Genomic DNA, 15,007 nt, shown 5'->3' on the forward strand with positions numbered 1-15,007 from the left:
TCAAATAAAAATAGATATTGCCAAAATAATTATTGGATAGTGTACAATTAAACATTCAACAGTATGTAAGTAGTGAATCCATCAATTTCCTGATGTATTACAAAGATCTTTAAGCAAATCCTTGTAGAATTTAATTGGTTCCTAGACTGCTGATGTTTATGCAAATTCGCGTATCGAAGGTTTCCGTACGAAAAGGAGAATTATACGAAACTTTACCTTGTGTAATAATTGTTCTTTCATGTTCTTGTTTTTCTTTTTTGGTTGAATATGAGCAACAAACTTCGCTGGATTTTATTAAAATTTTTATTTTTTTGTATTTTGCACATTTTCTTGTACAATAAGTCCACAAAGATCCGCAGTCTAGTGATTACACAAGAAAGACAGTCGAGATTCATTCTGGACTATCTATGGACCATTTTTTCACGCACATAATAACTATACAATATCATGGTAGTAACTCGCCCGCGAGCTTAGCAAGCATTCTTCGTTCATCGTTCCATGATACTTCTCGCCAAGTAAATATACATTATACGTAAACTAGTTGTTCATTTTTCACGTAATTCGTACATCTCAAATTGTTCCTTTTGTTACAACAACTGTAGGTCGCTAGTTTCTTACAGCTCTCTTAATCTTTATCGTGAATTTGCGGCATACGCGATAATACGGTACTACGGCTTAGCGTGGTAGCGTTTTCCCAAATTTTCGTAACAATTCACATGAGATTGTATTTTAAATAGCGAATTAGGAACCCAAGGGGTCAGCGTGTGAGAAGCTTAGAACTATTTTCCTTCTTTTAGGAAAGGGTAGAACCACATTCAGTGGTTGAAACATATTTCAGTCGATCCATTTAGCTAAAACATGACCCAAGAAAAGAATTCTTTTGGTCGTATGAATTGATTAAAAACTGATGCTGAGATTCATTCGACACGTTTAGGAATGAATGTAATGTAATGTTGTAGAAGTTTCAGAAATCTTGAAATCACGTGTTGATATCTTGTATTCTCTTGGAAGTTCATGATTCTAGGAACCGTATACGAAAATAGAAAGTATTATTTTATAAAGAAATGAATAATGGAAAAGGAAACAAGTAATTCACCTTTTTAAATGAATCAATATGCTAGATTACTTATGCATTTTATTATACTATGGCTAGACATATTGGAGAGGAAATGTGAACACGGGTCTCTATTTTTTTATTGCAAGTGAGATTTATATAATGAAAATTGTGTGCTAATATTTTGATAATTATTATCAATATATACGTAGTTAAGTAATGACATAACGAATTACATACAAAATGTGATTATGTTAACAAGTGTAATTAAAAAAAACAATTTTCATGGAAAGTTCAACGATTCACTTATTAAAGATATTACGTTATAGTATATAAAACAAAGTTCTCATTAATTGCTACTTTTTCTGCACATTTTTTAAATGAAAAACTATGCTGACAACACAGTAATAAATAAACGATTAAATTTTATGTAAATCTAATGAAATAAAAATGGATATCAATAATGTATAATGCCTTTCATCTTTTATAAATACAGAATTGCATTAATTAAAAATTCTCATTATTTCGTGAACAGAAAAGTATACAAAAGCGTTGAATTTATATCAAATAAAATTTCGTACCTTCTGATAATTTTTTTTGTCGCAAAGTTCACAAAATTGCGTCTTGCACCATACCTCAATGATAACCCGTTTTGCTTTTACATGTTAAAGTATTCATAAACATTAGTTTTAAAAAAAATTTAAGCTGTTGTTTAGAACGAGATTTTCAAAAAGCACTTAATAATGCATTTTTATTTTATTTCAGTTTGATATTTATATCAGAAAAAAGAAATAAGATTTAAATCCTAAGAAGAATGTCACCGAATTATATTTCAGTGTTAAAAGTTAAAGAACCGTAAATTTAAAAAAACATATTTGGTGGTATATATTTTCAAAATTATTGATTCCCTGTATGAACATGTCTGCAATATATTACAATTGTAACCCCAAGAATTTTTCACATATTTTATCGGTGTCAAGGAAATTGTAAATTTAAAAGCCAACTTCAAAATTGGTCCCATAAAAAGCTTACCGCAGAATACATAAAATCATTGTTTGCTAGTAAGTTCAAAATACTTTCGAATTCTTGAGATACCTTTCTACAATACAAATAGAATATTATATGTTTCAGATAAGACTGATAAAAAATTGACACGTGCTCCTAAATACACCCACGTACCAAAAAATACAGTGTTCCAGCAATCGTAATAATATTACAAAAAAAAGTAAGTACAAAACTTGTAATAACATTTTCTATGGTGCAAATGTCAAAAGTTCAATAAATCTGCATTTTGCATGTTTGTATAATGTTTATGCGAAAATCTGCTGGAAAATGTATTAAAATTTCATTAGATAAATTAATACAACAGAACAATTTCTTAATGAAATACTTAAACGAATGAAGTTTCTTGAAATCATCTTATCATGATTGTTATAAAACATTCAAATTTGCCATATACAATTTTTCCAATTCTAATAATATCTGAAATATTTTACTAAAGGTGTTTCCTAATCCAACTTGAAGCCAGTTTTCACGCTTGTAATATAAATAACATCTAAAGAAATTAATTAAATGTAAAATACATTTGAAGGAACTACTTTTTCAGTGTAGCAGTTTTATAAAAGGAACTATACGGTTTCCGGTTATATGTTAATTGCGAAAACACCGTGTACACGTTAATTTTTCTAAGCTTCTCCAGAAACTGGACCCTTTAAGCCACAGACGATAAAGGTTAAAAAAAAGAAGAGAACAAGTGGTTGACTGTAGTATGTATTCCACATCGTCACACGTGCATCCGGTAAAACTTCTTGTTCAACGTTCAACGATCAATTTCTTACTCGCTAATTAGTGTTGCTATAAGGTGAGATGGAGTCGAATGGACGATGAAACCGGGAACATGAGGATAACGCGGAAGAAACTCGGGTAATTGTTCCAAATCACGACTAATTTAAATATTAATCATTAATACTAATAATATTAGGTTGTGAAAATAATTCTCACAACGTTCGTAGTTTACCATCGCTCGTTTTGCCTCTATGCAAAATAAGGATGTCACAGAATCTAAACCAGATCTAAGCCAGAACAATGTTCTGAGAAAACTCAAATTTTCGTACTTCGTTTTGTATTCATCAAAAGTCAGTAAAAGGATTCTCAATGTCGTTTTTCATAACCGTTTTTCCTAAACCTTCCTTTAATCAAATAATAATTAAATAAGTGTCTAAAAGATGAACCTTTGTTATAAATGTTTCAAAAATTCATTTTCATGATGAAAGGATAGAATATGGTATAAAGACTGTTTCTACGAAGTTACGTCTTTTATATATTAGACTAGATGCCAGAAATTAGGCATAAAGAAAACTGAACAATGATGACTATATGTCAAAATAGCTTACGTTATAAATTCTAATCTACAAATCTAATAATTTATCAATTCTGTGCAAAAATGTATTACCTATTAGCGAAGAGAAGAAAAGGTCTTGCTAGAATTATATATCTTTAGAAAGTAATGAATCACTTTATAAATATTGAATTATTATTTTCATTTTTCAATTTGCATGTTCCCAATTCTAATGATTTGTTTTTCCACCGTCTTCTAAAATTTATGAAATGTAATATAAGATCTAGACACCCATACTATTTATTTTGTTTGAAGAACAAGGCATTTCAATTATTTTGTTAGGGGACTAATAAGAACTGCTAAAAAAAATAGGCAGTCTATTTGAAAGTGGAGTTGTAATTCAGAACAATTACTGGAACTCGAGCCGAAGGTGAACGGTTTGCGGGGAACTCTAGAATCCACACGCTGCCTAGGCGTTCTGGGTCATCGCAATCACGTTCTTTAGTGCCCGTAGAAAAATGAGGGGAGTCTAGCACGGTTTCATGTAATTGACGAGAATAATTGGGACACGAGGACTACCTCGGCGCAGATAAACAACGAATTGACAAGTAAAAACACGACGCGGTAAATATTTACTTTGAAGGGCATTATATCGATGACCTTGGAATCGCATATATCGTTAAGGACATAATTATAAGTAACTTTTCCTAATTATTATTATTTCGCTTTCACTGTTACCGACATACTTTCCTGCTAGCAACTTACACATGCGTTTATATGTCCATTCTATATTATTTTATTATTATTGTAAGCGAATTGACAAGGTATTTCAAAGTCATTAAAACTGATAGCATGTACCTGTTTGTAAATGACTACCAAAATTTCGAAACATTTTTGAAGAATATCTCAAAACCTGATCGATCAGCACTTGATTCAATGCAGTAAAATTTCAAAGCTTTGATATTTAATATTATTCTTTGTGTAATGCATCAGTATTGAAGTAAAATAGCTTTGTTTCTCAATTTATGTATAATTTCTCATTAAGTTAATTTCAAGAAATATCTTATATTTCTTATATCTCATTAGAAAATATCGAATATATCCAGTGTAAAACTTCCGAGTTGCAAAGGATGATTCAATATATAATAATTATTAGAAAGTTACTCAGAATCGTTTTTCCAACAACATACACAAAGGTCAAAGTCATCGACGTAGTGTCCCTTAAGGTAAACAACTACCCGTAATACCGTAACCCGCTACGACACGATTGGACCTTCAAATTCCGTATCCGTTTCGGTTGCGGTTCCTTCGGACCGAGCCATCGGGATCCGATCCACGACGATCAGCGCATTTGCTTGGACGTATAATGTCGGTGATTGGAAAGTACGATTGTCGGCACAGATGGTCCGAAAGATTTTAGGAAAATTCGCCTCACTAATACATCTGACGGATAATCGGTTTTTACTGTCTAGGAAGAGACAAATAAATATTGACAAAGGTCAGGCACAGACAGCGAGCGATAGAATGGAAAAAGTATTTGATCTTTGGCTGTCGTTCGATCCGATCGACGAGAATGATCTAAATAAGTTTCGCTCACCAAGTATGTTTCTTTTTTCTCTTTCGAAGTAAAGGGAACGTTTTCGAATATTTTCCATGCGTCGACGCACGATCGAACACTTTTTCCATTCGTACCGCTGGAAGTTTAATAATTTATATTATAGCGTGTATACAACGTTGTTATGGCTCGACGTAGTTCATTCGCTCGAAGACACGGTTGAGTCTCTTACATTCGTCGATCCTTTCTTTGATCTTCCACGCGATTCACGCGCCGTGAATATTCCACGGGTGGAAAGATTTATTTTATTTAATTTATTTACTTATTACGGATGGCGCGGCGAGATTTCATATCCAACTCAGGAAGGATTGTGGTGGAAATTATTCGCGCAAATCTTGAGTGCCGCGGGAAGAGATTGAATGTGCGCGGTATATTGAGTTTCAGACATTTTTCATGTGTATTCGTTAAGAATTCTTGTGGTTTGGAGAAATATGTTTAATACAGATTGTTTTCAAATGGGAGAAATATGAAATTTTGAAAGGCTGTAAAGTATTAAGGTTTTAATAGTGTACAGTTAATATAAACTATGAAAGACGTAAAGAATTTTAATTAGTTGTTTATAATCGATCCCTAAGATACTTTATTGATAGAAACAAGTTAATTGTTCGTATTACTATGAGGATATAGTGTAACGATTGCTATCTGAAATAAACAATTAAAGGTTCCTTTTTGTAAAGAATTTTAATGTTTGAATTATCATAGCAAAAAGATTTATTCATCAAAACTATCGCCAAATATTGTGATTTATTTATTTTATAATCTCAAATTATTATTAAGTTTTGTTTGTTGCTGAAATTATCTACGTACTAAAAGGAAATAAAAATACTGAATAATTTTTTCGAATAAAATGTTGACAATGAATAATGGAAGTGAAGAGACTGTTGTTAAATAAAATAGTAGTATCATATTTTCTAAATTTCTTTTACTTTTGGACACGAAATTACATGATCAATTCAACGACAAACTGTGTCCTTTAAAATAAAATTGCAAATACCAATTAATGCAATAGGTAGGTGCGAATTTGCCAATTTAGCAAAGGATTTTATATGTACATATAAAAACATAACAAACACCTGAGCAAATTGAAAACATTAATTTTTATTACTTGGACAAGAGAAATTTAATAATAAATTTATAATCAATCTTGAGCAGCTAGAAAAAAATCATTACTGAACACACTTGAACCTAGGGTAGCGTAGAGTCTGTTTATTTAAAACTTCACACTGCATTGGTTGCAGATAAAATTCCTCGACTTATAAACGCTTTACTTTTCTTCAACAACAGAAAAGTAACATTAAAAACTGTCTACAAATGTAGACCAGTTGCAAGAAACAATAAAAAACAAACAACATTTACAAAGAAACATTGATGTCACAATTTTAACAGTATATTCCTCCCTTGACAAACATAATGTCCAATGATTTTTCAGCACAAATATTAACAATCATAATTTATCTCTAACAACCTCCTTCGTCGACACACGAACGAATCTCTTAACATGGCGTCGCCCCACGTAGAGAGTAGCCGTTAAATTCATTGTAACGTTAGCTAAAATCAATTCCTATAATTACAGAAAACAACAGTGGTTATCACATTTTGAGGAATATTAAACGAAAGAAAATTATCCTAAGACCCCCATATTTCTGATTACCAATCGATTTCTTTAGCGATTATTATGTTTCGTTAACGCTATCGAAATTCCTTTGATTCTTTTTGCCTACTCCTCTATATTAAATACCATACATTTTAATCGATAATTTTGCATTCTTTCAATTCGCTCGAATCTCTTCCCGCAGACTCGAAGGGAAATATCGAACGAGTGTTCATGCAGAACGCAGAGGGTCGCTCAGTCCGCGCGAGTGCGGGTTTCTTCTTTCCGCTCTACGATCGCCGTAGAAACCGAAGAATACCCAAAACGAGTTTTGGGTGCTGAAGACAATAACGTAAGACTAGAGTTCAACAATACATGCGGTTTTTAATCGCTGTACAGACACACTGGTTGGAGTATAAAAATATAAACATCTAAAAATGAAAAAAGAAAGCGAGACGCCGTTAGAGAACTAATTACGTTTAAGACTGAGAAACACATGCGTAATGGCGCGCTGTGGACGAAGTAGTCACGTGGGTTTCCTTCTCCACGAGGGAGTTCGCGTTAGGCTGTGCACGTGTGTATTTTCTCGGTCATCGTTTTTTCTTTTTCTTTCCTTTTTTTTTGTTTCGACGCGGTCGCGAGTCCCGGACTTGGAGGAGATTTGTCGATCTATTAAAAATTTAGCGACACGTGGAAAACGGGTAGAACGAAGAGAGGCTACTTTCTATCAGAAAATGTTGCAGATGTTATTTAAAGGGGCATTCCCTATCTCCAGTCTTCGACTTTGAGCAGCGTTTAAACGCTATGACTCATGACAGCAACGAATCAGCGATGTAAATTGTTTTTGTTTTTTCTTTCCAAAATTCAGTATATTCAGTATGTTAATTTTTTAAAAATATACATATTCATTTATTGAAATTATCCACGAAACACGTCGTAGCCTTAATGTTTACTTTATGTGAAAATTATGATTTTACATAATTCGAGGGAAAGTGGATAAGCTTTGATGTTTCGTATAAATATGTGCTAGCAAAACAGTTGTTCCAATAGTTCACTTTTGGAACGAATACTGCCGTTTCAGGTTAGAAAATTAAATGTCATTAGTTGAGAAGAATTCGTGGAGAATATAGTAAAACGATGCTTTGATAATGTTCGCGATTTTTTAAAAATTGTTATAGAATAATTTAATTCACCTTTAATTTCATATGTTCTATACGAATGTCAGTTCAAGAATATTCTGTGGAAAATGTTTTCAAAATATTTTTCAAATTATTTTTAAAAGGCAAAACAATAAGAATGCGTGCTAAAAATCGTTTACTTTCCGGCTTTCTGAGTGAGAATACCCCTTTAAAAAAAATTCGTAAGCGTTATTATTAGAGCCGTTCTATCCACATGTGTTACTTGACTTACTATTGACTTTCAATCACAGGAAGACACATCGTCACGAGTAAACACCATTTATTAAACATCCATCTAAATTTCTGACAGATCAACGAAATCGTTCTCCATACGTTCTCCGTCGGTATTCACGGTTATTTCGTCTCTTTCCTCGCGGTGTTCATGGCGTACGAAAAAAATGTCTTCCGTACGGTACCCATTACTTTTGTTCTTTTCATTATGTTTTAGATGTTCAATTGCAATTAGACACGATGTGTCCGTCTAAATCCGTTCCATTTCCTATCTATCTACGCGTTTACTCTCCTGTATCGTATAGATTTGATTTCTTTTATATATACGATTTTATTTCTTCCCTTATATATCTATATATTTATATACGTACGCTTTCGTCTTAATGAGAGTTGCATATTTCTTTCACGTCTTTGTATACATTGCGTTTTGCATATATGTATATGTATACATATATAGCTTTTTTTATGTATATATGTATAATAACGAACAACATTAATGATTAGGCTATTCTTTTAATTGGACAATAAATAAAATAGTTTATATATCGCGCATGATTTCTCTCTCTCTCCCTCTCTCTCTTTCTCTGTCTCACTCTCACTCTCTCTCTTTCTCTCCCTCTCTTTCTCTCTCGACATACCTAAAACCAAGTGCATTTTGCCCTTTGATTCTTTATGTCTCTTTCCACCTTTCACATTTCTCCTTTGCACCATCGCTTGTCTGCAACGCCCGAATCTCATTGTTCGCAATATTTTTGTTTTTTACCCATTTATGCTTTCAGAACGGAGATCCATAGTTAGGAGCAATATACATATATTTGGTATTTGCCACCTGTTCGACAGTTTGGCCTCGACACGAATGCTAATTAGACTCACACACTTCTCTGGCTACATTTGGAAACAGCTAATCAACTTACTACACGAACGTACTAAGACATTTTTGAAATTGCGTTTGATCCTCGTTTACATCATTTTAATTTGTTTTACCATCTTCTACCCCTTTCGCTCTCTCTCTCTCTCTCTCCCTCTCACACACACACACGTACGCACGCACGCACACATTCTTTCGCGCAAACACAATGGCACACGCTTTCTCGCTCTGTCATTTTCTCTTTTTCTCTTTCTCCCTCTTTCTTCCTTCCCTCTCTTTCTCACTTTTTCTTTCTTTCCCCCCCAACCCTCTCGCTCTTTTTCTCTCTGTTATTACTTTACAGGCCATCCTCGACGTGGCAAAGCAGTCGAGCTCTTTGCGTGAATTTTCCATGCGTTCCCGTCCGAACGATGTTCATTCGACAAGAAGTGGACGCAAAGCGATCGAATCCTCTCCAGTCTGACGTAATAAAAGAAAAAAATAACACTCGGCCGGTAACGCAGGAGAATCCGTGACGAAGTCTGCCGCGAGTACGTGTTTCTTATTGGAATGCAGATTCTATTAGACAGGGGATTGCCACAGTCCGTAATTTTCAACGGGCCCGGCGTCGCCCCATGAACCCGAGAAGAATTCAACGTATCTTTGTCAGAATTCCTCCGAATGGGACGTCTGTGGCGGGAAACCGAGCTAAAATAACAATTCTCGAACTAACGTAGATCGTGAAAAAACACAGTCGATTCGCGTGCGAAGTAATGGCGGAAGACCACGAATCCTCCAATGTCACTGTTTGCTCCCCTCGGTGTCCGGGCGTCTCAGAGACGCTTCCTCGATCTCTCTTTGGCTCCGTCTGCCTCTTCCCGTCGCCGACTTCCTTCGGATAACGCGCGAGAAGCAGTAGCTTATCGAGGACCGACGAACGAAACGTTCAACCGCTGCAACAAAAGAAATTCTCAGCCAGCCACCTGTGCAGGCCCGATAACTGTTTCTCGGATGCGTCGTCGACCACCAGGCCGTATCACTTGATCTCTTCTCGACTGAGCGACCGCGGGGGATGCGAGGACAACGGAGCCTCTGACGCCTGTCTCTTCGGCCGGAAACTGGCCGTCAGAGAGGATATCCAGCCGCTCGTCGATTGCGAGCTTTGGTCGTGCAATGAGTCGCTATTACTGTTGCTCCTCGTGCTGTCCACACTCATGCCGGACTTGAATCGCGATAGGAGGCCAGGGGACGACTTTTTGGTCGCGGCCGGGGAAGAGAAAATCGGCTTTTTCCTGGTTTTGGTTGACTCCGTACACAGCATCGAGTCGAGGCTACCTGCGTGAGGACGCTCCTCCGCTTTCTTTGGCTCCAACGATCCGAGCATCACGCTTTCAGTCTGCTTCGTCATCTTTGATATGTCCTCCATGCTCGCCGAGCTTCTCCTTATCTCCACCTTACCTATATCACTCTGTAACGCCTCTCCGGAACCGTGTTCAGTCTTGACAACGAGTTCAGGCTTCTGCTTCTTCGCGCGCACGTTAATCTCACCGAACTCGATATCCACGCCCTTCTGCTCCTTTACCTCCTTCAGGCTCTGCGACTTGCCTTCGGGGTTCGAGAAGTTCCGCCTGTGTTTCGCCAGTGAAACCTCTGTCATCGCGCTAGGTAACATCTCCAACGATGTAGATGATCTCTTTTCTTTGGCGAACACCGTCCTCCAGCTCTTGTTCTTGCAGTCGGCTGATTTACGGACCTTCGGCAGCGTCATCGCTCTCTTATCCACCGAACGCAACTCGACCACCGTCGCTATTGCCTTGGGTTCTTTGGCCGGGGGTTTAGCGAGATTGCATCGTTTACAGACCGACAGCGAGTTGTTGTGTCTAGAAGAGGTGGTCGCCACGGACGTGTTGCTCACGGAGTTGCTTTTGTTCAGCGCCTTAGGGACGTGCTTGGTCGGCTTCGGCGAGAGGGAGTCCTTCGAGTCGAAGCTGATGTTCAGCCGGTCCGTGAAGTTCCTTAGTCGAGTGAGGATTGACTTATGGTTGTTGGTTCCCGCTTTGTCGTTGCAGCAACATCGCAGTACCATCGATTCTCTTTGAACTTCTCTGCGACTAGACCTGACGAGCTCCTGATCGTTCTCCGGCGAACTACCCGTCTTCTTGAAGTTGTTCCGTTGCACCTGCGCTACAACATTACCGTTCCCTTCGAGCAGCCTCCCTTCGCCCATCTTCGCGTCCAGCGGAACGGTGTCGTCCTTCTCCAGCTCCTCGAGGATTCTCGTCTCCTCCGCCGACCTCGCGCTGACCGGCGAGCTCAGGTTGCTACCAAGATTCTCTCCTTTACTTCGTCTTCTTTCATGGTCTCGGACAGCCCTGACCAGGTCGTGATTATGATAATCCAGTGAAGATTTCTCCCGACTCCCCTTCCGGCTACCCGGGTAGCTTTTCCTACCTGTTGGCGGGCCCGCTATGGTGCCCTCCGTCGAAATCTTGAACTTTAACGTCTTCTCGCTGATTTCAACCTCCGTCGCTGTCTCGGGGTCTGAGCTCTCGATGTTCTCGGCGTCCTCCGCCGTCAAGTTCTCCGTGATGTCCTCATCAGTGGATCGCGACCTCGAGTGTGTCGTGCCGGTGGAACGTTTCGAACGCATGCTGTGCGACGAGACCGACTTAACTACGGTCGATGAGCCGGTGCCACCTGGTGACGTAGCCATTGGTGTTGATTCACCCAGGTCTGCTACGCTCTTCCTGTGGTGACGCTCATCTTTCGCCGCTTCGTTCAGTCTGCGATAGTATTCTAGGGCTTCTCTTACTGGTTGTACTATTAAGCTCTGCAATAGTTATTTTTTGCTGGTTATAATTCATTTCCGTACGTTGTCGATTTGCAATGGGTTAGTAATAATATGATTAGAATGCCACATAAAATGCATATAATAAGACTAATTTTATCTGAATTCTCTTATGGAATAGTTATAATTGTTTTAACATTTCTTAAATCTTTTAATTTTCAACTTTTGTAAGATTATAGCAGAGAGGCTTTTAACGTAAGTTTTTATTCATTTTGGTCCTGGTAAAAGCTATAATAGAAGAACTAAACTTTCACTTAACTTCGATTTATGTAAATCAATTTACTAAGTTCTGTGTTCATATAAAAATCCGCAGTTTACTAATATTTAAAAGAGAAAAGCGAAAAGTGCTTGCGTGAGATTAAGTTTTTAAGTAGTTTAATTTTAATATTTAATTACGTGTAATGCAAGTTAAATGTTTACATCAGTTCAATGCAATTTTCTTCGCAGAAAAAGTGTACCAGTGTTAAAGAAACCCATTTCATTCTTTTTAGTAATCAAAATGTTAATAAACACACCTGCAACGCTGGAAGCAACTCCCCAAGGGCCTCAAACAGAGGAAGTAGTACCAGGCCGATAAAGCTAACCTGTGACGAAGGTTTAGTTACTTTGTCACGATCCATGAACGGTGTCACCGGAAGTCCCTCGAGTTTCTCCGCGTCGCTCTGCTTAAAGAATTCTTGGAGCAGCCTGTCTAGCCAAGGCTCCGCGACTTCCATCGGCCGGGCTTCGTTACTAATGTCCGCTACTTTAATGAGGATCATCGATAACTGGAACAACAAATTATAATTGAACAGCTATGCTTCGTAATTGCCGATTGACATATAAGTCGCTTGGAAACCAACACGATTAAGTTCATTTTTGTATATTTTTTGACTTTCGTAAATTTTAATGGAATAAATAATATTATTTTCTGTTATTAAAAGATTTCGTTTCTTCGTTTTTTCCAAGTGAAAATACCCCTTCTTTTTAGAGTTTCTGAATATGTTGTATAATAATGTCAGAAGCCATAACATTAATTTTCTCAATTTTTGTTATCCAGACGTAACCGCATTCACTTCTGAGCGACACGTATAAAATAGGAAATAACACATATAAGTGAAAATAGACATTGACTGTACTATATTAATACCCGAGCAGCAATTTTTTTTTTATTCAAATTTGTTATCACAGAGGTATGTTGGGTCGTTAAGGCTGAAAATTATGGTCTTCTTCACGAAAATCAACAATTTTATAAGTACAGCACGGCAAATATTTCAGAAACTTTAAGTCTGAATATGTTCTTTTTATTCTCACCTTGCATACAGGCCTTTGCTAATCTTCGCAAATCCATTTCTAGTATAAACAGACCTATCAATTTAGTAAGGCGAAAGACAGCGAATCTAATGTTCTCGATTTTTGTAAGAACCGATGGTGATATTGTAGTGTGTAGACGGTAACATCGATTTGTATAAGATTGATATATGTTGTAGAAATCTATGTTATCCGCTCCTTCGTTTACGCTTTCACGTTACAATTGGCAAATTAGATTTTAACAAGTTAAAATATTGTCAAAATGACTTATTTAGACTAAAAATTTTTCAACTATTTTTATACTCTGTTTATAAAACTGTCCATTTCCGTGAAGAAAGACCCCGAAATGAGAAATTTGAATAAACAATGTTGCTTAATTGAGATAAGGCTTTTAAGTATTTTTATTATAAATAAAATTGTGCCAAGTTTAATGCTTTTATGATATTCCAGGATAAAGTTATGATATCCACCTCGAACACAATAAATTAAAATTCAAAAATGTCATCGTGTCAGATAGAAACATTATTAGAAAAAATATTAAAAAAAGAAATCATAATAAATTCTTTTTTCCTACAAATATGCTAAAATTCTTTAAATGACAATATGCACTGAAGAAATTAAAAGTACAACGCAAAATTAACTAATAAAGCAAATTAAAAACGATTTAAAGTCTAATTTTTACATTAAATTTTATATCATTTACATTAAACAGATAGTTGCAGTTTAAGGGTTCAGTTAAAACATAGTTGAAATAAAACATGAAAATTAGATATTTTCAAATGCATCCCAATTTTCTTAATATTTTTGTAACTATTTCAAAATATATCCGAGGAGTAATATATTTTTCCAGAAGGTAACTTACTAAATTGATATGGGCTTTGTTGGAGTAATCGAATTCGGGAATGGTGTCGGTGAATTGCCCGAGGATCTCGTTATGCCTGGCCATATCCGTTGCGAGGATGCATCTGATGATCCCCTCGCGCACTATTCGATATGTGGCGTTATCCAAGGATGCCAATATATTGCATTCAGGCGCCTCCAGGACGCGAAACGCCACCGAGCAATGATGGTTTTCCAGAGGTGAAATATCGTTGTACCGTAGGGCCAACTCGGTACGCGCGTTTATTTGATAAATATTGTTGTACCCCGGATGGTCTAGGTCGTGGCAGATGCAGGAGACAATGAGTATGAAAACCTCAAGGTCGCCGATCCGTGATGGCAGATCTACTGCCCAGGATATCGCATACATCTATAAAGTCATAAAAATTAATTGGTACATGCCCCTGATTAAAATGTGAATCTGTTCAAATTCAAATTTTTTAAATTGTTGTTGGAAAAATAGAATTACCATAGAATATTTACCATTATATGCCATATTTACCTAACAAATATTATAAAAAGGGATAAGAACACTACACTTTGGATATTTTATATATTTTTTCGTGTTATGCACATTTTGTGCAATTTTTGCACTTGAACTTGATAATATTTGTAATTTTAATAATTGAAGAAATAGTATTTAGGTATACTACGAATGACCTGAAATATCTATACTTATCAATCGAAAGCTGCCTAAAGTGTAATTTAATCTCTATTGCTTAAATACTTATGAGTGGTGCTGCATGTAATTACACACTGGTAATTCTCGCGAGAAACGCACAGATGTGCACGGAGAGCGCTAAAATTTAGGTACTCTCCATTTTCAAGGTAGACTGCTTCGCAAAGGAACAATAACATAAAGCGTACAAATTTCTAATATCTCTTGGTTTCTATAATCATTTAATAACGGTCTTGATGTTTAACATTTAGTATATCCTTCTAATAACTTAGTTTTTAACAAAAAGAAAATCTGCAATTGTTATGTGAACTCTATAAATAATGATAGGATAATACGACATACCAATTAAAAACCCGTGATCCTAGTTTATTAATTAAACTGTAAAATGCTTCAAATAAGTTGTTATTCGTATACAATCATTATATCATTTATTCGTCACCATCTCACTTAATGTATT

At 36.2% G+C, this 15,007-nt stretch overlaps 1 protein-coding gene across 8 annotated transcripts in view; it reads right to left on the minus strand.

Moving 5' to 3' along the window:
- Positions 1-285: 285 nt before the first annotated feature.
- Positions 286-15,007, minus strand: part of Pde9 (phosphodiesterase 9) — a 265,907-nt gene continuing 251,185 nt past the window's right edge. For all 8 annotated transcript variants that reach the window (XM_076367845.1, XM_076367850.1, XM_076367847.1 and 5 more), the window contains 3 exons: positions 13,855-14,241; positions 12,218-12,469; positions 286-11,684 (listed from right to left, as the gene is read on the minus strand). In XM_076367845.1, coding sequence (XP_076223960.1) covers positions 9,891-11,684; positions 12,218-12,469; positions 13,855-14,241 — 2,433 coding nt within the window. In that variant the 3' untranslated portion in view covers positions 286-9,890. The remainder of the gene's footprint in view (positions 11,685-12,217; positions 12,470-13,854; positions 14,242-15,007) is intronic.

This window comes from Nomia melanderi, chromosome 5 (genome assembly GCF_051020985.1).
Source record: "Nomia melanderi isolate GNS246 chromosome 5, iyNomMela1, whole genome shotgun sequence".
Taxonomy (NCBI): domain Eukaryota; kingdom Metazoa; phylum Arthropoda; class Insecta; order Hymenoptera; family Halictidae; genus Nomia; species Nomia melanderi.